At 33.2% G+C, this 26,251-nt stretch overlaps 1 protein-coding gene across 1 annotated transcript; it reads right to left on the reverse strand.

Moving 5' to 3' along the window:
* Nucleotides 1-953: 953 nt before the first annotated feature.
* Nucleotides 954-26,020, reverse strand: LOC125073664 (guanine nucleotide-binding protein G(I)/G(S)/G(T) subunit beta-1). Its single transcript, XM_047684596.1, has 9 exons — nucleotides 25,795-26,020; nucleotides 8,918-9,034; nucleotides 7,411-7,556; nucleotides 5,265-5,435; nucleotides 4,908-5,030; nucleotides 4,513-4,714; nucleotides 3,805-4,021; nucleotides 2,304-3,307; nucleotides 954-2,007 (listed from the first exon to the last, which is right to left on the reverse strand). The coding sequence occupies exons 2-8, from the start codon at nucleotides 8,972-8,974 to the stop codon at nucleotides 3,201-3,203; spliced, it is 1,023 nt and encodes a 340-aa protein (XP_047540552.1). The 5' UTR covers nucleotides 8,975-9,034; nucleotides 25,795-26,020; the 3' UTR covers nucleotides 954-2,007; nucleotides 2,304-3,200.
* Between the last annotated feature and the right edge of the window lie 231 nt (nucleotides 26,021-26,251).

Here is a 26,251-nt window from a genome sequence, read left to right on the forward strand (position 1 = left end):
CGTAAGTTATCTTATACCGATCTGAAAAGAAGCCAATACAGTAGAAAACAATTTTTTTTATTTTTAAAAAAGTCTTATTTCCTAGGCGTATTCTAGCAGACCAGAACTAACTTTAAATAATGGCCTTTCTTTATCTGTCCAACGTGACGGCTCGTTTGGTAACATTTTTCCCGCCTTTTTTGACAGTTCTCGAATTGGACAGATAAAAAAAACATCGTCCATAATGCAAAACATCCTTACACATAGACAAATATATTCATGCGTAATATAAATCTATCTGTTGAATGGAAAGAGTATAGAAAAAAATTAAAAAAAGAATGTCACGAACATGTCAGTGAGAAATGTTTTATTACAAAATGGCGGTGCGTTTCGTTTGATATGCCATTCTAATAACCACTCTTGTCTTTAGAAGTCTTAGTTCAATGAATAAAAAAGTGAGTAGGGAATTTATAAACTATATAGAAACCAGTAATTTTTTCAAAAATATTGTGCTATGACGAGAAGTTTTACAATTGAGCATGATATATTTGAACCTACATACCAAAAGGTTGGTTATTATATGTGCGATAAATTATAAGCATATATTATATCCACGTAAACCGTTTGGTGTGTAGACGTGTCCGTCCGCGCTTGCCTTAACAATAAACACCTACACTTTACATTGTAACCTATCTAGACAAAAAGGCTTAAGTTAAAATGAAAATAAAAATAAACGCGCGACAACCATCCATCGACTAAAAAAGCCAACCTACATTTAAAAAAAAAAAAAACATTTGTGCTTACTGCTTAATCCAAACAAATACTGCGACAGAGGTTACATTACTCACCGAAATTGTTACAACAACAAAAAAATGGCGTCAACCGTTCACGATTTTTTTTTTAAATAGCAACACAGAATGTTGAAGTTAAAAATTCCTAGAAATAACGCTTACATTCCTATATCTAGCTTAGTCTAGTAAAATTAACTCGGAGACACGATGTTACGTCCCGATAAATATTGTTATACTTCCTCTTGACACTTGCACGGTGTTTTTTTTTTAAACGATCCTATTATAACATGAGGAGTTCAATAATCAATCGTATTTAAGTGAACATAAGTACTATTTTGTTGTGATTTATTTCCACGTGCAAGTCAGAGAAGCGTAAGTATAAAACACGATTGAATAGTACACGTGTGAGCTCATACTAATATATACTGTATTTCAACTGACGTAAAGTCGATATTGACATACACTGGTATAAACATTAAGTTCAGAAAAGTGGAAAATTTCTTTTAACGATGTTCATGAAAATAATTACAGCGATATTTTTTTTTTCTAATCTCATTATCTCCGACATTGATAATTAATTTCACTTAGTTATAGGTCCTGTGACTATTTTTTTTTTTTTATTAAATATCATTTTACACATATACATAATTACTGACAATCGTCTCAATTTTCAATTACGAAAATTGTTCAAAACTTCAATTGAACAATTTCCGTTATAATTTACATATTAAATATGGATATTGTAGAAAGATAACAAACGATACCAATTATTAAAACTGTTTATTGTAAACGAGATACAAATCGCCCTACTTACGTCTATACTGAATTTCAACGTTTTCATACGAATATTTTTTAATATGGTCACCCTGAATCGTGTTGGCAACATAGTGCTCCGCCATCGTTACGAAGTTAATGACCAATCGAGAGTCGGATAACCGATATTATTAAAAAATATTCATACAAAAACCAAGATACGAGCAAAATTTATTTCAAACAGAGATCTTTACATGAATTCGATCTGTTACATAAACGGAGTAAATCTTATCTAATAAAAAGTAATCAAAATCATAAATTAGCCCAGAATTAATCATTTAATATAAATATATGTATATATATATAGTATATAGCGACAAACAAATTCCCATACAATAAATTACACATTGATTATATTAATATTTGGTTCTTTAGTAAGAGACGATACTTTATGCACTCACGTTTTTTTGTGCGATGTTTGTATCTGAAAAGGAAAACATATTTTTTGGTATTATTTTAAGAATTTCCAGTTTTCTCTTCAGCGTTTTGTACGAATTTCGAAACATGTGAACAGATCTCAACAATGCATCAGAACAGTTTCCGACTTAAACATTAACAAAAGATACTTTTTTACTTTATAGTTTAAAATTTAGATTAAAATGACTTAACTTTACAGGAAATATATTTAATTTATAATATATTCAAATTCAACTTTAAATTGAGGAGCCTTTTTATAATGCAATATACATTAAGATTAAAATAAATCAAAGAAAGACTCACCAATCAAAAGAAACAAGAAGGACCGCGCTAGCCGTCCGCAGACGGACTCCGAAGTCTATTCTATAGTACATATAAATATATCATGAACAGTGGATCGACAAACACACATCTCTCACACTTAGTTAACTATACTCTCCCTTAAATGCTTCATCCTTGTTAGAAGTTACCTATGTATACAATAAATAAGCGAAGAAAGTCGTGCCCTGTTAAAACGACTCTATTACGTCGCGACAGGGTTTAAAATTGCGTCGAACTGGTAATCAGATCAGAGTAGCATCGAGCTTACAGCTTAGTACCGCCCCGCGAAATTAAACACAGAAGCGTTCGAATACGACCTTTATATATTAAGAGGTAAGGTTTATTTTAAATGAGTGGGACGCGGTAGGTTCATCAAATAAAAAAAATATATTCGCATAGAAAAAGCATTTACGCGACCCATTCACGCACCGCATCAATCATATTGGATGAAATGACGCGCGCTTACGATATTCATATAAAATTATAAATCAGACGCCATTTTGTGTGTTCGGCCATTTTGTTCGGATAGCGAAGCGCGCGTCGTGCGTGGTGTGCATCAAGTTTGAAATTCGACTCGTATTTTTTCGATCTAACATACAAAATTTGTTTTTTTTATATTTGAGCGATAATATTACACGTCGATCGTTCGAAACAATCGATTCGTTTATATTCTTAAACGAATCGATTGCAACAATCTCATCGATTCGTAAGCGTTGAACACAATTTTCCGAATATTTTACCGATACATTATAACGATAACGGTTTAAATTTCTTTCATCTTTAGATGTATTTATTTAGTTCAATCGTATGCTCGTTTCAAAGTTGACGCACAGCACAAATAGGGGGGGCGGGTGTTGGCGGTGTGGGGTGTGGGGGAGCTTAGTTCCAGATGCGAAGGAACGAGTCCCAGGAGCCGGTGGCGACAGCCATGCCGTTCTCCGTCACACCGAGGCACGACACGCGGTTGTCGTGGCCGGCAAGGATACCTGGTGACAAAAAAACTTAAAGTTAGACATTGAACAGCATTATCAATTACAGAGTATTTATATTTTAATACTAAAAAAAAATATAATCGCTTAGCTTATTTGTAATTTTATAATATTTAATTAAAAGATTAAAAGTGCTCATATAGCAGCAGCATATGTCGATATATAGTATATTTTTTTAAACAAGAGCATTTTGGTACATATTTACGATTTTTATGTATTGTCGCTTGGCAGTTGAATGTGTTATTATTTATTTATTTATTTTAAATACTTTATTGCACAACACATTAGTTATTAGTTGTTTTTTTAATAAATCATATGTTTAAAAATATCCTCCTAATCGTTTGTGTAATAATTATGATAATGTGGCATATTGTGTACACTACATGTTCCCTCCCTAGTGGAGGTAGATCAGCGTCAGAGTGCGATCCACATGCGAGTGGATTGCGCAGGTCGAGTAGAGGAGTAGAGGAGTAGAGGAGTAGAGGAGTACAGACCGGCGCGCTCGCTCTTCATGGAGTCCCACACGTTGCAGTTGAAGTCGTCGTAGCCGGCGAGCAGCAGGCGGCCGGACTTGGAGAAGGCGACGGACGTGATGCCGCAGATGATGTTGTCGTGCGAGTACATGGCCAGCTCCTGGTCGGCGCGGATGTCGAACATGCGGCACGTGGCGTCGTCCGAGCCCGTCGCGAACGCGAAGCCGGACGGGAAGAACTGGAAGGCGGCCGGCCCAACTTGTACGTGAGTTATTTTTTCAATTTGTTTGTTTCAGACCACAGTGGCGAATGTTAGTCATTAATCACTATAGTGGTTGTCAATAAAAAAACACGTTGGTCAAGGTTGTTGGTTGAAATTATAAATATTGTTGAATTGAATTAACTTAAAAATGCTAGACTTCGTTCATAAAATCAGTGTGTATTTTGTATTCTATGTGATAAGAAGATAAACTATGTATTTATTGTTTAATTAGCTATTGTATCATAAAATCAAAGTTATGTTGTAAAATAAATGTTTTCTGTGATATGTTAATTAAGACATATTCATTGTTTATGATAATAAACCAATGTCAAATTATCTGAATTATCGGAAAACACTTCATTTTTTCTTATAATTCCAGTACATTTTGTTCCAATTCGATGGCACGTCATAAATGGGATACCTCAAGGATCCCACCTGGGTCCACTAGATAAGTCTCCGGCACTCACCGTGACGGCGTTGATGTCGCTCTCGTGTCCCGGGAAGGTCTGCTTGCACTGGCAGTCGCGGATGTCCCACAGCTTGGCGGAGGCGTCGCAGGCGCCGGACACGAAGGTGCGCTGGTCGGGCGCCAGCGACAGCGACATCACGTCGCCCGTGTGGCCCGTGAACTGCCCGCACTGCTGGCCCGTCTCGATGTCCCAGAGGGCGCTGTGGGGGGCGGCCTTTAGTATTCACACACAGGGCAGACTACGATCCGAAACATTCGATATCCAAACAATCATAAATAAATTGCTTTCAATTTGCACGGGATATATAGTATAACGGGAAAACGTTATACTTACACACTATACAAATGACACTGATTTGTTTCGAGACATACATATTTAAATGGAAAACTCACCAAGTCATGTCACCGGAGCTGGTGAGGATCTGGTTGTCGTCGAGGAAGCGGCAGCAGGACAGGTATCCCGAGTGTCCCGGCAGCTCGCGCGATACGCGCACGTTACCCTCACGTGTCTTGAGGCTGAACAGACAGAGCAGTAACTAGTGATTCGATCAGACCAAGACGAAACTCCTACAATATGAGTTTCAGTTAAAGGGGATCAATGACTACAATGTCATTTTGAACTAAGGATACTTTACGGTGAAATATTTCGTGCCACGTGACCACATACTACTAGGCAGTTAGGCACGTCATTCAATGTCTGCTTATTTCTTGAAATGAATTTATCAAAATGTAATCGCTTCGAGGTGTCACCTGTAAATGGAGCAGATGTTGTCGAGGCCGCCGCACGCGACGTAGGAGCCGGACGGGGCGTACGCGCACGTCATGACCCACGACGAGCGCAGCGGGATGGCGTGCACCTTGTTCGTCGTGTGGCTGTCCCACACGATCAGCTTGCCGTCCTGGCTGGCCGACACTAGGTTCCTGGCGGACGTAGTTACGCTTAGTGACGTATTTGAAGCGCACGCTTGTTTTTTGCAACTTTTTTACATATAGATGGTCAGTAATTATAAAAATCTATATGTATTCAAATATGGCGGAAAAGGACTCCTCATTAGCAGCCCGTAAATGTCCCACTGCTGGGATAAAGGCCTCCTCTCCTTTTGAGGAGAAGGTTTGGAGCATATTCCACCACGCTGCTCCAATGCGGGTTGGCGGAATACACATGTGGCAGAATTTCGTTGAAATTAGACACATGCAGGTTTCCTCACGATGTTTTTCTTCACCGCCGAGCACGAGATGAATTATAAACACAAATTAAGCACATGAAATTTCAGTAGTTTTCAGGACTCCTCGTTCGTCATTATTTATCTCATCTTTAAAAAGAAAACTAATTCTGTCAACGATTTCTTCAACAATCGATAACGTATACAACAAACGGAGTGGGTAATAAAAATAGATCTCTAGAGAAAATTTCAAATCGTTGAAAATCGAATCAGATGTATTATATTCAAGTAAAATTTACAATAAAGTATTTTTGAATCGTCAATGTGAAATATATTTATTTCAAGTGTAACTGTAATTAGTGGTAGTAAGGTGTACGACACACGTGGACACCTTACAGACAACTTATTTGTACCAATTCGCAGTCTCATTAAAACTATTACTATGTATATGCATTTTTATACAAGGAACGAACGAAATCTTACTAATAAGCTCATATTTTAGATATTAAGGTTTTTTTTTAAATATTTAATTTTAGTTAAGAGGATTTCTATAGTTTTTAAAGTAGTCGTAATACGTCTAACAGCTTGATTACTTATTACGAAAATATTTTACAGTCTTGTGCAGAAATCTTCCGACCAATAGAAACATTAATGACGCTCAATTAAAACTTGTAACAAATTATTTTAAAGACATTTCATTTCATAGCAGGTTCTGTATCTATATAAATAGTTTTATCTTTTTAATTTAATTAGTAAATTAATAACTTTTGTGTTTGTGTGGGTTGGAACTTGGAACATTTATGCACAACAATTGTGCTTGCAAGACAATTCTTATCCTAAATCTGGATTAACCAATCGAAACGCAGATATTTAAATATCTCTCCAATTGTGTCCCTGTATTTAAATTTTGTTATTTTTCTATACACGACTCTTAATAGATACAAAATAAATAAATACGACCTATTTACACGTGAAATGAGCCGATTTCACCGGAAACCATTGTTATTGTTATTCGTACAATCTCGAATTCGTTCCTTCTATCGATCGTCTTGAGGAAATATCGATAGATTATTTAGTTATGTAATGGTTAATTTTATAACAGAGCTATTCGACTCTTAACTCAAAGTAACGTCAGTTAGATTATTATATATCCTGCGTGTAAATCAACTAATCTTAATTCGAAAGTACACGCTTTCTATTGTTTTATTGATTCTACATATAACTTGAATCTTAGAGAAATGTTTGAATTAAAAAGCCTACTTTGCAAGACACAAATCTGTCGAACGCACACCCAAATTCTAATTGACTAACCGTAGACATAAATGTATCTATCACCAGACACTCAGATTTATTACAACGCCTTCGGCATTTATGTAATTTGAATTCAAATACCCCAGTTCAACATGTTTCTCTCATTCAATCGATCAACGTAGAAGCATAACTCACATGACGATCAAAGTAAACAGTAGTTCCATTTCCATATATAAATCATGAGTTTCAATACTAATCTCAAGTTTGCCAGTTTGTATTTTGAAATATATTGCACTCATACCAGCGTCATATTATAATATAACTTTTTGAATATTGACACAAAACTCGTAAAGAAATTCTTAATTAACTACAGATACTGGAAAACCTATGAGCCATGGTTTCCAGGATTCCTAAGACTCTGAGAAGGAGACAAACATCTATCAACGCGTATGTGCAATGTGCATGTTTCCGCCATCAGTTACCTAGAATCGCTGCCCCAGTGCATCGCGTAGATCTTGGCGAGGTGTCCGCGCAGCGTGCGGCGCGTGCGCATCTGGATGCGCCCGATCGGCTCCAGGTTGGCCGTCGCCTGCGCGAGCGACGTGTCGCATGCCGCTTTACGGGCATCCTGCATGAAGTAAAATACATTGTATTTCTGGCAAATACCATTAACAAAAATTTGTTTATTCTTGTTTATTGAGCAACTGAGATAAATTTCAATGATTTTGACGTGATTCAGTACAAATTATTGACAGCTTTCAGGTCGCTTCTATGAATTAATAAATCAAACCGATTCGAATGCGAAGCTTTCACCTTAAAACTTTAACGACGATTAGTTTCCAGAATCTCGGACCGACAATTGAGCACTCACTAAACGACCCATTCACGCACCGTTTCACACGAAAACTTACTAAGATTAAAACATTTCCCGAGAAAACTCGCAGAACGTCCGTGACCGCCGGATTTAATCGACCTTGCGAATATTGTGCCTACGTAGCGCGTATGATTCGAATCACTCAATATACTTATGTATTGGACGTATTTTTTGGCAGAGAGTGTCTAATTATAATTTTTAATGCAACACCTGCGCACTAATTGCAAACCTCAATAAGGTAGTCAAGAAAAACTGACCAGACCATTTCGTGCAGGCATATTCACTGTGATGACTACTTTGGCATTTTTTTCACAAGTTTCTGTCCGTAGACATCAATCTATGATTTTATAGTGTTGACTTGGACATAATAAATCAATTTGTAACACGCGAATTCTTACATTTGGCCTTTGAATTGGAAAATGCCATAGATAAAATATATTTACTGGAGTCGTGTAGGCTTGACCATTTCTACCAATAAATTAACCTAAAATGCTTTACATCATCTGTTTTGATGTGATGAAATATTAAAATGTGTACATAAACACGATTGCACTCCAAACTCTCATAAACCAATTGGACTGAAATCTTGTAAGACGAGAATCTTATAAGCGCTGAATCAATAGCTTTATGTGTTTTCCGAGGCACGAGAATGTAAACTCGGAAAACCTCCCTAACTCCGCGCAGCCACAGACAATCTCTTAGAAAAACTCATTAACTCTACATGAAAATATTACCAAGCAATAGAATTATAATACCGAGGGAATAGTCACGTCGCAGTATCGAACGCCTACACGTGACTTCCTTAGGGACACAAGGTCGTTAAATTATTAACTGATATAATTACTCGTGGCGTATGGTATATTTAGCAGTCAGGGTAACCGACAAACTTAATACAAAGTTAAAACCGTGTATCCTGGGAACATATTAAGCATATGCCACACCAGATTGGCCATATACGCTGCAAAAACTGGCGGAATGTATAAATCAAGCATAATAAATTGCAATTTTTTTGTCATTTGTGCACGTTATGTACAAACACTCATACAAAGTACTGATATTTAGCGGCAGAAAGAGATTTATTTCTTGAAATGTTTCGTTTTATAGTTTCGACATACCCGGATAGCATTCTTAAGAGTTTCCGCCTCCTGGCGCAGGCTGTCTAACTCGTTCATTTTTGGCGTAGAAACTTTTTCTTGCTTACGTTAGACTCTTGCTACGCACTCGGCACCAAGCTGCAAAGAGAGAATCACTAGTTAATGATACAATTGAAAAAAAAAAACAAGTCTTATACGACTGTGACAACATGATTTCACACTCGAAATGTGACATGGTTTGGTGTTCGTCTGATAGTCGAAATATCATAATAATTATTGAGTATTTGCTTGTTTTCTAATTTATTTAGAGTGTTATCAACACTAAACCACATTTACAGTTACCAAACTATAAATAACATAAACGCTTGCCAAACATGAGAAAAAAAAGAGTATTTATTATTGTCTATATATATGTAATTAAATACAAAGTAAATAAGTCATGAAATGCAGAACCCTGACAAAATAATCATCAAGGAAGTTACCAATTTATAAATAAATCATTGGAACCTGAGATTTTTTTAAGGCGTTAATTTTTTAGGAAATTACGTATATTTTATGAAAATCAGCAAAAAATCTAGAACTACATTTAAAGACTAGAACTACGATAAACGTTCACTTGAACGCCCAGGTCGTACACACACAGATGACTCCGCGTCATGAGCGCTTTCGCTTCGCTTGATTGAAGCGTTTTAATTGTGACGTCGTCAAATATATTTTTACCCATCCGTTTAAATTTACAAGAATTTAAGCGAAACGCTAGAGGTTTTTATGTTTTGCTTTTATTTTCATTTCTATTTGCATAATATTTAGATAAAATTATCACAGGATTATTTTAAATTACGATAAGACTTGAATTATGAATCACATAGATGGTAAAGCAACTCTACTAGAGTTGAAATATCGACGATACAAAAATGCTTAATTGATTGTAAAGTTTACTTGAATAAATTCATTAATTACACTATTAGTATATTGGACGAATTACATGTGTTAGTGTATATATATAGATATGTATATATACACCAATACATGAAATTCAAATATATATACATAAATATAACATAGGGAGACGGACAAATGGGCATTTTGGTTATGTCATCCGCTGTAAGAAATATTAACGATTAAAATATTAATTTATAAATATTTTATTTTTTTAATTTCTTACAGTGTCAATTACGGCCCATTCAGTCCAACTATCGCCAACGCACCACCAACTTTGGTAACCAAGATGTTATATCAGTTATCAAGTTTGGTGTGTCTGTGCCTGTAGTTACAGTGGCTCCTAGTTGGTACTCACCTTTCAAACCGGAACACAACGATACTAAGTATTACTGTTTGGCGGTACAATATATGAGTACCAATCCAGACGGGCTTGGACAAGCTCACCACATATTAGTAAAGACAATACCTAAACTAATATGTGGTAATGATCCAATTCTATTTTTATTTTCACTGGTAGAAAGATTCATTATTCATGAGTCATATAGGGTATACCTACATCATGCTTATATAATATAATAATATATAATTTCTTTATTAATAATCGCACCCGTGCAAAGTCGGGTTGGGTAGCTTGTTTACAAAATTGTTTTAACTGGACGTACGTTTCCGATTAATTGTAAATATTAGTCTTACTCTTAAGTAGTTAAGTGGCAATCCAATTAAAAGTACTTTCACCGATAACACTGTGAAGGTAAGTTTAATTTCCGTAAGCTTATCATTTGAAAAAAATGGCTTTGACATGACCGTATTTACTGAGATAAAACTAGCATGTCACATAGTACAATTACAAAAATAAAACGAACTTAACCTTTTTCATTCTAGATAGGGCTGCTGCCTCGATATAAAAATCACATAAAATAACTATTAGGAAATCCAAATCATATAATAGACACAGCAGAAACACAGAGTACAATTTTGTGACGACACGACTTTTTTATGATATACGAGGGACAGAACGCAACTTTTTTATGATATAGGATGGAGTACGACCAAATTTGTCACTTGATGGTAAGTGGTGTCCACCACCCATATACAATGTCGCTGTAAGAAATATTAGCCATTCCTTACATCGCCAATGCGCCACCAATATTGGGAACTAAGATGTTATGACCCTTGTGCCTGTAGTTACACTGGCTAACTCATCCTTCAAACCGGAACGCAACAATACATATTATTATTGTTTGGCGTAGAATATCCGTTAAGTGGGTGTGAAGGACCCATAAGGTCTTGCCCTACCACCAAGTAAAATTTTATAAAAACTTTGTCAATTGAACTTTTAACTAATATTATTAGCAAAAGTAGATTTGACTGTGATATATATCCGACTGTGAGACGTACCCAGCTAGTTTCACTTTATAAATACACATTGAATTTCCCTACACATAGCCATGTGACTTCACAATTGATATACCATAACCGATCACCGTATATAGCACAATGATGTATTCAAATACACGCCGAACAATTACGTTTTACTTTTAGCAATGGCTCGCTGATTATACGATATATTGATGTGAAAACCTTTATTAATTTTTATTTACAAATAAATTTACATTAATGGTACGAATTTGTATACAACGTTTGTATTTGCAACGTTTGAATGACGACAGTGCACCGAGTTTCACCTCTATTGCGATTATGTGTTGCAAACGTTCAGCGATGTAGATCAAACGATGCGATGGATTTTTTAACTTTTACTGCTCGTAAAAATACTAAATTGATTAAAAAGTCTAACCTTTTAGTAGATTCCATTAAAAATAAATACTTAGTATTTTATCCAATAGATGAATTTTGTAGGGAAATCAATTTCACTTATATACCATGCCGTAACATATATTTTTAAACGTGGTCTTCTTGTGTTGTTTCTAACATAAGATCATACTTCGCTTTACGGGTTATTGTTTAACACAAGTGATGGATAAAAAGAGCACCAAATATTAAAATCAAAACATTTTAATTTAAATTTTAAGTGAAATGCAAAACCACCATGGGTTCAAAATGTCGATTACATCGAGAACCTACAAAAAAAAAACTCAAGTTAATATTATACCACCAATGATACAATTGAATAATCATCACTAATATAATTAAGAATTCGGTTATTTTTTATTCACACTGGATTTATATCTACGTTACAACGTCGTAAAGGTGAGAAAAGCATTGTTTTTTCCTTTCTTCATTTCTCAAAATTTTAAATGGATTGCAAAGAATTCCTTAAATCTATTTCATCAAAGGAAGGATTTTGCGGAAGCATTTTGTGGAAAATACACTTGTATAGCATATTTTGTGCAATTAAGTATTATATGCTAATTATTTATAAATATCTAGAAATAAGACAAGTAAATAAGATCTCAACCGACTAACACGCATTGGCCCAGCATGATGTAATAAACCCCACACCTTCCCAACTCATTTGCCCAGCATTGGTACATTTACGTGCTATTTCTTTACTAAATAAGCTCCTAATGATCTCGTGGAGGTTATCTCAGTTCATAGATATCCAAAGCATAAACTTTATTTACATTTACATTGAGTACTAACTAGCATCTATCAAGAATCTATGTTATTTGTTTAAATGAGTTGATATGTTTAGTTTTGAGTGTTATTGTACAGATGGAGTGAAATAACTACTTGAATACATTCTTCAATGAAACCATTAATTTGACTTCTATTTCAGTTCTCGTGGTTTTAGAGAATAATACAGGAACAAGATCGTCAATAGACATGTTATTAGACGATCGTTATTATTTATTTAGAATTAAGCACCTTGAAATCCTTGAATGGAATGATTAGCGGTTCATTGCCGGAAAGTGAAGTGGTTTATATTGCTTTTATTTCATGCTATAGGTGGCAAACGGGCAGGAGGCTCACCTGATAGAAAACGACTACCACCTTTGGACATCCGCAAGACCGGGTCCTTGAAGGTGCGTTGCAGGCCTCTGAAAGCATCTAAAGGCGAAGGAGACTAACTATCAGGAAGACCATTTGCTTTTTAATAATTTACCCCGTACATAATACATTGAAAAATATTTTGAAATTGGTTTGCTTTACTCTCTTCCCGTGATAGTTGAAGAGTTTGCTAACATTCGTAAGATTGAGTAAATCTCAAATCTCATTTGAAAACTAAGAAATCGCTAAACTTCCATTTCAATTAATGAATTTCTCATGATCCACGAAAAAAAACCAAAACAAACAAACCACTTTATAATAAAAGTATGATGAAATAGCTTTAAATAAATTACAATCGTGCAGTTTCTATTAACACTGGCCCATTGTCTTAGTTCTGAGTCTGACGTACTATTTATAAACTCAGTATATACTAACAACTGTTTAGTTGAACCTTTGTTTGTCACTTTCGGACATACAAACACACACACTAGAGTGAAGAGTACAAAGAATATATAACGCTAAATCTATTGAAAATACGAATGTTATAATTGTACTTAATTTTATTTTAGGATATTTTGTTACCGGATACCGGATATAGAGGGTTGTTTAGGGCAGGTGACACGATATTCAAAAATATAATTATATAGAAGTATATGTATGATAATAATATACAGATTTATCATCAGATCATAAAGCTTCATTTGCAAGAGGAGTCGATTTTCTCTTACATTGTCCAGGTGATACTAAATTTTGTTACCAATATTGCTTTATTGCTTTAGTAGAAAATCGCTTTGGTGTTATAAAAAGTTGATTTTTCTTTTTTTCTTTAATGTATAAGGTAGGCGGCCGGGCCAGTAGACAACCTGATGGTAAGTAGCCACCACGGCTCATGGTTATTAGCAAAGTCAGAAATAATAGCCATTTTTATATGCACCACTAACCTGGGGAGCTCAGATATTGGTTAGACACTGGTTCGCTCACCCTTCAAACCAGAACACGACAATACTAAGTATTGCTGTTTGGCGGTACAATATCTGATGAGTAAGTACCTACCCAGGCTAGCCCAATTATTATCTAAAAAAATAACGTTTTTGAAACAAAAAATATAGAACAGAGCTACATATGTTTAGGATTTATTTTTTAAATTTATTTTAGAACAAGTAAATCAGCCTACCTGTAAGTGGTCACCTTCTCCCACAAGCACAGGTACTGCAGTAAGTATAAACCACAGCTTAAAATGTTAATACGCCGCTAACCACAGGATTCAATGTTTCGTCTGCGCCTGCGCGCAAACCCGTACAAAACAGTTTGCGCAGGTAAGCTCGTAAGCGGTAACTCGAGCAAACTTAAAAGTGCGGCTTATCGATCATTGACCTGCTTAGGCGGTTTTACTAGATCGTATGGTTTAGTTGCTTTTTTTTTTGTTTGTAAGAACTTTGGGTCATATGTCATTAGAGTCCCAATTTTATTTGGGGTCGTAGCAGCATATCTTCTTCCATACTTCTGTCTGACGTCATCTCACAAGTAACATTAATTCCAGCCATATCGTCTTTTACGCAATCCATTTATCGTTTCTTGGGTCGTCCCCTACCTCTATATCCATCCACATCCATGCTCAACACCTTCCTCACAACATGGCTATTCCTCTTCATTCTTCTTCATGCCCTACCATGATATGACATGACAAGACATATGTGGTGTCATGGATCATTTATTAAATTTAAAAAAAAAAAAACAATTACATAAATGTTGTCATCATAAGTCCTAATCTGTCTCAGTCTATACAACTTTACAATAGAGTTAAAAATTGATAACGTTCAACAGAAAATGGACACGCGTCATCCAAGACTGCTGGAAAGAAACCAGTCGCGAGTGCCTGCGCAGATATACTCATACTAGTGACACGAATAGCTTAATCGCGTTGTTAAACAAATATTCTATTATCGTTGCTTATAAGCATTTGTCAATTGTTTTACAGGCGCAAACGTTTGAACCAACTTTCGGCCGGCCGACTTACATTGCGCGTATTATAAATCAATTAACGTATACACATTAAAGATATCACTAATGATTTCTCGTCGACTTTATCTCAATGCCAAACTAAACATTAACTTATCGTAGAAAACAACATTTTAGTTATATAAATGATATCGAATATCGATAGCGTAATGCTAAACAAATACCTATATATATATATATATATATTAATAGAACATAAAATATAGATAATTTTAAAGGTATGGTGGAATTTTTGTTTTTAAGAGGATCGTTTAATGACAGATTAAAAAAGAAACGATTTTTCTTTTTTCATAAATCACATCTACAACTTTGTTCCACGCTGATTTCAGCTAAGCAGAAAGACCAGAATCAGGGCAGCAGCTGAGCATCTTTTTTATGTGTTCCTATTGGGCAGTGTATCTCCGACTATAATACACTAGACGAACCCCATATTTTACAAGATAATTTTTAATTTTGAAAGCTATAGTGATCCTTATAAAAATTGTTTGTAAGAGGTTTTATTATGATATAGGCGGCAGGCAGATGAGCCACCTGAAGTCGTCACCATCATCCATAGACAACGGGTTACAAAATCACAATACTAGAAATCTGATGAAGGGGTGGGACCTATCTAAATAGGCTTAAAAAAATCAAGACAAAAACAAATGAAAAACAGATATTCGTATACATTACTATGAGTTTGTCAGGTACATTATTATTACTAGATAAGAGCATTCTTACGCATGAAAGACTGAATTTAATATATATTTTTGTAAAAAATACTTTTTTTTTAATATGAAAATCACGCGAAATCAAAATATATCAATTTTCTGTAATACTGTAATTTCTGACGTAATCGAATAATCCTAAGTAAAGGATAAAAACATGCAGAAACTTAACTTCGCAGTTCATAATAAAATTTTTGCATGACGTGACTCGCCGTAATTATAAACAAACGGACAATGAAGGTGTCATTATTATTACTTATATAAGACGTTAGTCACACTTTTTTTTTTAATAGGTTTTTCTTTGATACAAAAACATCCTTTAAGATCATAATTAGATTGTTATAATTTGTATATGAATAAAAAAATAATCCTATTCGCTTTGATTTTTTTTTGGTGTGGATTCAGACTGCATCTTGTTGATGCATTATTCGATTACGTCAGAAATTACAGTATTACAGAAAATTGATATATTTTGATTTCGCGTGATTTTCATATTAAAAAAAAAAGTATTTTCTCAGGAATGAAGAGAATATATCAATTGTTACATTCGCTGTTGTGTTCCGGCTTGAAGGGTTCACTATCCCTACTGCTTAATATACTATGTCATTTTTAGTTCACCGGTTCTGTTCGGTTGGATGTATTTTATTTGTACAACCAAATGTAATACATCTCTTAACATTTTAAATAAATACTTTGACTGCCATAAAACAAGTTCATATTTTAATGAAAATAAAAACCTTTAATTCTAACGTCACATATAATCGTTGCCTTTTCCTTTGAGTTTCTTTAAAATATTTATTACTGTTCTCTTCGCATCTTACCGAAAACTAAGAAAATTAATTCTAATAATACTTAACTTAACCTCGTTAAGTTATAAAGTTAAAGTTATAGTTTTAAATATATTTTATCCCCGGAATGAAATCAAGATAGCCAAAAAGGATATTTTTTTCCTATACAAAAATACCACTCGTAATCACAAACGTGTTTATTTTTGAAACTTACATGTTAACTTTAGTACTCGCTCTCGGAATCAATTCGACTAAATCTGGAATGGTAGGATATGATTATGTTGATGTTAGATTATGATCCGATATATACCTACATATATGTAATAACAAGATGTCCGTTCCGACTTCATACCATTAATATTCATACAAAGTTACCCCTTCCACCCATTTCCTCCCATTCTAAGTTGAAAATTTCATAAATTTCTTAAAGGATGCCTACGTTATAAAATAAACCTATCTAAATTTCAGCCTCTACTCAATAGTTTTGAGTGCCTTTATAGTTGACAGGACAATTCATAAATACCAATATATAAAAAAGAAAATATCATAAGGAAATAATTTTAACATTCCATAAGACGAGATTATAATTACATACAGATACGACGCTATATACGTTTTCACTTATAAGATAAACGACAATTTCAGTGAAACATAACGAGGATATAAAAACAGGCTATAATTATTTTGTTCATCTGTGCATATTTCTGTATTAAATATACACATAAATATGTACTTAACTCGTCTCCAATATATTTTTCCTCGTACGCCTTTTACGGTATGTAAAATTTATATGTAGAGCTTAAGGCTTAATTGTAATTTTAATAGTTGCCAGGACTATTTCGTGTTCTTGTGTCTGAGCCAGCAAACGACATAAGGAGACACAACTTTAAGACGTAAGTGCGCAACTACAGTAAAAACTAGCAACTTTCGATGTTGCAATTTAAAAAGTTTTTAGAAGAAACTTTAACTTTTCTTTACAGAAAATCAGTAAAGTGAAACAGTTTATTAAAGCATCGAATATGGTGTTATTGACTACTTACCCATAAGTCTCAATGAAAAAATATGATTTGGATTGGATTGGATTTCAAATTTTATCCTAGACTTAGTTCACTTTGTAATCTATCAAATTTTAAACTGGAATATTATCAATATCTGGTTTGATTTATATTCAATTAGGTACACGTGAGATGCGTGCGCAGACAAATATTCAACGCACACACATTTACAATTACTGATATTTCTAAATATTTTGTATAAATATGTAGAAATCCTCCGGCTCCAGTAATTTACAACCAATTGGCCGTACAAAATGTCCCCAAATGTGAATATTAAAAAAAACCTTTTAGCAGGGTTAAAAATGAAAATGTACTTAAATATTATATGATCGTCTACTTTAAGGTGGCCCTTGAAGTAGACGATGTTTTAAATGAGAAGGTCTTGAATTCAATTGATTAATAAATCTGATGTTAGGCTTAAATATGTAAAAAACTGAACCAAATTGTACGTTGATGGCAAGTAACAAGCGTAAAATTACTCAGCAACAGTATCTATTAAGCGATTTTAAACGCGCCTCAAACTTCGTTTCTATAAACAAAATTGTTCGATTCTCGAGTGTTACGAAATAAGTCTTAAAATATCTCACTTTTACTATATCGGGTAAGCATTCTGCAGCTGAATATTTTAAAAGGTTAAATGAATTGTACAGGTGACAAAATTGTATTTTAAGGTAAATAAATGACCGTGAAATCATGACTATATGGTTTAAAAACATGTGTTTGTATTTTTCTAAATACACATTCGTTTCTAATTCGATTGATATGAACTACCCTATATGGTATAGTATGGTAAGGTAAACCTTATACTTATATATTTTATTAGTATTAATTTATAAAGTCAATATAGTCTGAATAACAAAAATAAGCCCTTATATTTTTATACATCAAATAGCAGATTTGTTGGGATACTATCGTTTAAAATAAACGCAAATAATGTCTAGGTAGTTTTAGAAATTAAATGATCAGATGAATGTTTTATGTTAAGACTAGTTAAAAAACATAAAAACCAAGTTTTAATAGTATAGTTAAATTCATAGTTAAATCTTTAAAAAATATATACACTGTAGAAAAATATTTTACAGATTACTTGATTAATTCCAGTTCCAAATTTATTTTTTAAGTAAGATTTTAGACGTTTTTCGAATTCGTCCTTTAAAAAATCTTTTAGATCGCTCAATTGAAGCTATCAGATCGAATATACTCAAACAGAAAATAAACGGCAGACAAATTCAGCAATTACTTCGTGCTCTTATCGAGAGAAACAATATTTAAAACAGGCAATAGTTTTCCGGGTAAATCCTCTTCTATAGCCGACAATATTTTTTTATAATATCTATTTAAACTCATTAAAACCTATTCGAAGCGTATTAATTTCGTATCTACCTAACAGAAACCACAATCAGACTGGGCTGCACTTTGAGAAGTTTATGTTTCACTGAAATTATCGGTTTGGTAATTTTCCTATAACACCAAGAACATAAAAATAGAAACATTGACCTCAATTTAAAAATACCGTATGCTTAAAATATAATTTTATTAGCAACTATTATAATCTAGAACGAGCAATGCACAATGGATAGATTTAGTAACGCCCGAAACTGTCCCGAGTACACCCTGATATACACACGTGCTAGGATAAATCGATTATGCTAGGAGTCTACTTTACAGCTAGAAAAGTATGTCCGGCTTCTATACAGAATAAATAACTCATCGGAATATAGACTTTATTACGAATGCACAAAGATCTGCCTTTTACACAACATATTTACACGATAAATTCAAATGCTACGTAGGTGGAAATTATTCGTAAGAAATTTTTGACGGTAACAAATACGTTGTAGGGTTATAGTGCATTATAATCTTGCTAAAATATGACTATGGGACTTCCCTTATGATTCATCGGTGAAAGTTACTGTTATATTGATCCGTCTGGGACTGTGGTCGCCGTGCGTCCCGTTCCGTCCAATCAGAGATGGGTTTATATGAGTTATATATATCGTTCGACAGCTGCTGACACGTTTTATAGGAAAAGCAAATGATTTTGATACGAATCATGTAATCTTCCATCGGGATAATTGAAATTTACAAGATAACACCCTCTTGCGAATTAGATTTTATAGAAATATTGAATCGTGATATGTATTCGACATATATAATCAAATGGTCGTAGGGATTATAGTTCCAGCAAACAATTTATTCAGTTGACGTGATTAGGAATTTTAAACCTTTATAAAATTTAAATTCTAACGGAAATTAACACGCTATGACGCAGAAACAAAAACGACGAGGAATACTTGAAATGGTCATCGAAAGACGCAAACTCATGGCTTTCCTTCTCGAGCACTAGACAGACGCACCTACTACAAACGTTGACATTTTCATATACATACGACATGATTACATCAAAGAGAAAGTAATTTGAAAACTCTTTTACTGAAACGCACTTGCAAATTGCAATTTTTTATGGAGAATATGACCCGGGATGAAGACACAAGATGAGTTAGTATAATTAATCTACAATATATTAGATGGCTAATTCAAAGAGACATTAATATGCAAAAGCACTCTTCTAACGAACCGCACTTCGAAATTGCAAGTCTTTGTGCGGAGCATGGAGATCTGGCTTGAAAACTACTCTGTCACGACTAGTAACAAAATATTCGGTTGGAATAATTCATATATCGAGACTTTAACGGCGATCACATTGCTTATAACCAGAACCGATGTATAAACGTTTGGGAGGCCCGGCGGGGAAACATGGAAGGACAAAGTTCAGCATGCTTTGTTTTTATGCCCATACCAATTTTTAAGCAATAAAAGGTAAAAAAATATCCTTGAAAGTTTATTGTATATTAGATTACTTGTTAAAACATTTTTGGCAAACTGCAAAAGGGGTTCCTCTTTTGAGAAACGTTGGACCATATTCCACCACGCTTCAATGAGGATAGTCTTGCCTTTACACCCAATATGACGTATTTAATGCTTAAATAAATTAAACATCCTCTAATTTTGGTAACAACGCTCATAAATGACAACAGTGAAAGATTAGTAAAAAGTTGTGACTTATGTATGAAATAATTCAAAGCAAACCAAATTCCATTAAAGATACGACAAACTCAAGATATATGTACATTTACAACAATGACCTAAAACTTGGAACATCTATCAATTATCCACGATATCAGATTTCGGCTTCCGATTGGCAAGTCATCAGATTCTGATGTATAGCTGTCACGTGATATTGGCAATGTTCATGGATACTGCCCATTGGAATCGAATAAGATACAATACCTATTTGATAGAATATAATTATCTGCTAAGCCCGTTCGAAACAGTCAGGAATACATTGAGATGTTAAAAATATGATATTTTCGATTAATTATTTCTCATTAATGTTGAAATTAAATGTTGAAATTAAATGTTTCATGTTCAAATTAAAGCTAAATCATTTCATTGAATAATCTTATTTCAAAACAAAGTATAGATAGTAGGTAGCAATACATCTCGTTTATAATATTGCATATAATACACGTTGGCTCATAAAAAGCACCTGTTGCTTTACAAAGTATTAAGTGCTATGCTATCGATATAAATTTTGGCTTATGCTCATCTTGACAATCATTAAGCCTTTGACCAAATTCCAATGCTTATATCCATCGTTTGAAAAATGAAATATTTACGTTTTCTTATTTTGTCCGAGTCTTAATGGACTTTATGTATCGTTACATAATTTGTGTTACTGCATGTAATTTAGTAAATTCTATAAAAAAAACGTCACAACTTACAGCATTATTAATAAACAAGGATCAAACTTTAAGTTTCTAATAAAAATGACCACAATCACGTTATTTTGTCACGTATTAGACAAATGAATTGGACTAATCCAAATTAATTACTAAATAATGTTCAAACGTTATATACGTTTAGTAATAATTACATGCCATATTAAATATATATTTATAATCCTAGATAAGTACAAACAAATTGACTATTCAATAAATTGGGTATTTCCTATACGTTAGCAACGGAGCTACGACCACGCAAACAAAACGCGTCCAATTTTTTACGTTCAAAATTAATATTGTCATATTCAAAAATTGAACAAATATTTTTTATTTATTAACTACTATTTATTGGGTACCTGACAGACTACCTGATAGATTGGTGATCACTACCGACCGAAGACATTTGTAAACCGGGGTGATTAGGTGATAGTCAATTAGCCAGTAACCTTAAGAATTAAGATATTATACCCCTTATGCCTGTAGTTACCCTGGCTCACTCTTTCTTCAAACCGGAACAATACAAAAAGTATTGCTTTTCGACGGTAGATTGACATGAGCGAGTGGTGGGTGCCTATAGACAAGCTTGCACAAAGGGCCCTACCACAAAGTAGAAACAAATACACGAACCTTTGACTATATGAACCTTTGACTATATATGTCTTAAAAAAAACTTAAAAAAAATCGATACAATGCGCCGCAGGGACTAAGGACAAAGAAATAACATTAGCTTTAAAACGAAGCTTTATTAAAATTCCATAATATGGCGACGTATTATAAATTGGCTGTCGGCCTTTAAATTAAACTCTTGGATCGTTGTGAACCACCTAATTGAAGCGACTTTATCTTAATCATATTAATATTATAACTTTAAAGATTGGATTTTTTAATGATATAGGTAGGCGGACAAGCATATGGGCCACCTGATGGTAAGTGGCCACCGCCCATAGAAAATGGCGCTGTAAGAAATATTAACCATTCCTTAAAATGCAAAAACTAAACTACCTTATCCTGTAGTTACACTGGTGAGCTCACTCTTAAAACCGAAATACAACAATATTGTAGAATATCTGATGAGTGGGTGACACCTACCCAGACAGGTTAGAACAAAGCCATACCACCATTTATTATTCAATCAAATACCGAATGGATATAGTTTTTTTAAATACAATATTTGACCTATTTCTATAGGTCAAAATTTTGAACAACAGGAAAGTCATTGGTGACTTCAGAACACTTCAGAAACCTATTTGGGTCAAACTGAGACTGTTAAGCTTTTACATCAATATGTATATAGATTACTAGACAGTATAAAGACAAACATATCAAAACCAACTTTAAAAAATAGAGTTACGACCAACATTTAAAACCTACATAAAAAAATTATGATAATCTATTATTTAGGAGTCAAACATTAACATAATAAATGCTCTAAATGTAATTTAATTGTTTTATTCATAACAATGAACAATATGACCATTACTTATAACTATTATGAATATTTTAATACCATATTTGAGAAAATATTCTCATGTTGAAGCTATCGTAAATCTTTCCACAATTTAGGCATTTTGTTTTACAGTAATAACTGAAAACTTAAAAGTTATATAAATACAACAACTTATACATTTTTAGTACTTCTGATATAGGGTGATAATGTATTCTAGAAGGGATCAACGAGAATGTTACTAAAGGTAGACAGATCCTCTAATAAATAGTATAATGTTATGACAATGATGATAAATTATTACAATGTGTTAAAATTGTATTTCTTGACATATACAAATTTTACTCTGCACAGATTCAAATCTACAATTCCCTGATAAGAATGTAGTATCGTAAGCGCTATCTTCTTATCTCTTTTATGTGTAAAAGTGAATAGATACAGCCCAATTTGCTATTCACAATTTATATTAATTTAGAAGTATTTGCTAGTATATTAGAACAAAAATGCGCCGTCTCATTACAAATATCAATTTACTGATGATAGAAAGAGAGAAATTTATATATATCTTATTCTATTCTCTTTGCTGTCAATACCAAAAATGTCAAAATAAGTATTATTTTTTAAAACAATTAGCTAAATTATGCTGTATATGTGTATAGTGCATTTGAATGTCAAATTAATAATGATAAAAAGAGTTCAACTAAGCACTTGCTAAAAACATTAATAAGTACATTCCCAGATAAACATACAATTGATTAATGTTATCTAATGTTGTTGTTTGATGTGATAAAAAACCGAAAGCAATATTCTTTAAGACAATCCTAATGACACTTCAAGTATTTTAAATTTCAAATTTTTAAAATTATCATAAAGATAACATTGTTCAAGATTCAATCTAGACTCAATTCAGTTATCATACGTATATGCTTGTTTCTACCTGTCTGTTTTGATGATGCGTTCAGGTGTGATGTTATAAAATAACAAATGAATATAGATACAATTATGTCTTTAGTACTGGCCTCTTTGTTATTGTTTTTTATTTTTAATCTGTATGAAAACACGATTAATTGAATTTAAACTTGTACTATATTGATATAATTACGAAGTTTGTGTTTTTCAACATCAATAGTGATATTGCAGAAGCTGTAGCTCATGTTTCTTGACCCAGTTGTCTTTTCTATAAACGCTATTACTAACTCGTCCTATACAGGTTAAATAACAATTAAATTTAAGTCATGTCATGTTATACTTTGAATAAATTATTGAAAATATTCACTATCATATGAAAAATAACTAAAATTGAGGGAAAATTAAAGTTTATTACATTAAAGGTTACAAAGATATTGTTACTGGTCAAAGGTCGTGGTGAGTTAAATCTCAATTATTTTTATGAAAAATAAGTTTCAATGGCATAGTTTCTATTAAAATAAAATACCTTTACTGTGTTAAAGAAACATTATAGCGTGAATTAATACTGATAACAAATATCCAAATTTTCTATAACAACTTTACACACATTTACACTAATAACATATTATGTCATAATACACTCAGAAATGACTTAACATTAACAAGCAACACTAATTTTGACAGATACTGAAAGAGAATTGAATACATAATGAAGGATTCAGACGTGACAAAGTGCAATGTCATCTCAGAAACAGACTAAAAATAATATGGCAACACGAAAAAAAATTCTTTAACTAATAATATTCCTGGCTGGATTAAGTGAGTCTAGTTTAGTCTTCAGCAGCGCAGAGATTCAACAATATCTTGTATAAGCCAATAAAGGAAGAAGAGAGTTTAAGGCGTATAAATTATTTTTTATTATTCCAAAATCAATTAGATTTTGAAAACAAATTTAATAGCAGGTGTAAAATATTCATAATTTTATCATATATTTCTATTTCATTTGTATACATAGAATTAAAAGAGACAGGAAACCTTTAGGCCTTGTCAAATTAACTAAAAGACTTGCATACATGAACCACTGACATTTATATTTACAACATGTACTTAGAAAATTAAATGTTTTTCCTCAATGACTCAAAATATATTTGTTAATGTTCATTTAAAACAATAAATATTCTTGGTAAGGTAAGATTTTAGTTATGAATTGAAATATAGTGTTGCGTTAATCATATTCGTTTGTAATAAAGCAAGAACAATTAAATCAATGATTGTCGACAATTATTTCATCATAATCGTACTTAAACAACTTATTGTGATGATTATGATGATGACTTAACAAATTTATTACTTTTTAATTTAAGTTTCAGAAAATATATATAAATATGTTCTATTTTGTGACTTTAGTTAAGCCGTTACCATTAATTTTACTATATTTTACATTGTTCATAAATCTGCTGTACAAAATGACTAAACTAATATTGAAGCAATAAAAAACAAAATCACCCTTTCCTGGTATAGAATATTTTAGAGAATATGTAGAAAAGAATTGGCATGTCATGGCAGAAGTGGTATCAGTCAATTATTGAAGTCTTGCACCTTGCTAAGCCATTACAAATATGACAACAGCAGGCATATTTAAATTAGTTGAAATTAATCTTAAACCATCACAATTAACACAACCAGATAATTGATTATGTTAAAAAAGATTTAAAGATTTTTCAAAATAAATTACCAGTTTTACTAAATATTGTCCAGGTAGAATACATTCCATATTACAGTACGTACAATTAAAACATTAATCATCATTCATCTATATCATAATTACATATAAGCGAAATTTGCAAAAAGAATTGAATATTAACAGAAAACGGGAAAGAAGAAACAAATAAATAGCACATAACGCCCAAAAACATGGGGGAAAATTACATATTGATAAGGCAAACGCATAAATCGATGTTCTCCATATTAGAGGGCCGTGCCTTTCAATTTTCTATACATATAACAATATAGTCAATTAGTTACCTCTATTTTTCGACAAATTCAGGATATCCTTCCGTAAAGTAGGCCCCTAAGCGATACTACTGATGTATCGTAACCACTGAATTGATTAATTCATCCTAGTAACAATAATTTCAGACATAGGGTGTACCTACCACGCATTCGGCCGGCGACCATTTCAGAGTTCATCGACTATACATTTGTCACACCCTAATATCATAAGTCACGATTTATTATAAGGAGTCAAATATATGAACAAAAAATAAGCTTTACGAAAATGAATAAAGCAAGGATTTTACCCCACAATCAGCGATCACTTCGGTAGTTCCTCCAGTGGTTTTCGGCGCTTCCTAAACCACCATTAAGACTGGATCCTATCCTTTTGGCACATTTTGTATCTTTCCGATAACACTACACTGAACTAGGGATTAATCACAAGTTTTTAGCACGGCCTCTTCCACCATTTAGTACTTCATACACCCTCAAGCTCAATCCTTTTCACGGCCATTTGCAAATTGCGTCAAAGTCCCTTCTGTCCTATTGGTGCGTTCTGCGCTAGTGTAGATAGATTCGATTGCGCTCTCTGGAGGTAAAATAAGGAACTAAATCTGTTGCTATACAAAAATTTACTTTACTGCTAGGTCATAGGGTATACTAAGCATTTTATTGATTGCACTTACACTGTTTTGGAAAAAATAAAATAGGGTGCGGTAAGGTTTGTTCGAGAACCCCGTATCGTGACGTCAAACTGGGCGT

This window comes from Vanessa atalanta, chromosome 25 (genome assembly GCF_905147765.1).
Source record: "Vanessa atalanta chromosome 25, ilVanAtal1.2, whole genome shotgun sequence".
In the NCBI taxonomy this organism is placed as follows: Eukaryota; Metazoa; Arthropoda; class Insecta; order Lepidoptera; family Nymphalidae; genus Vanessa; species Vanessa atalanta.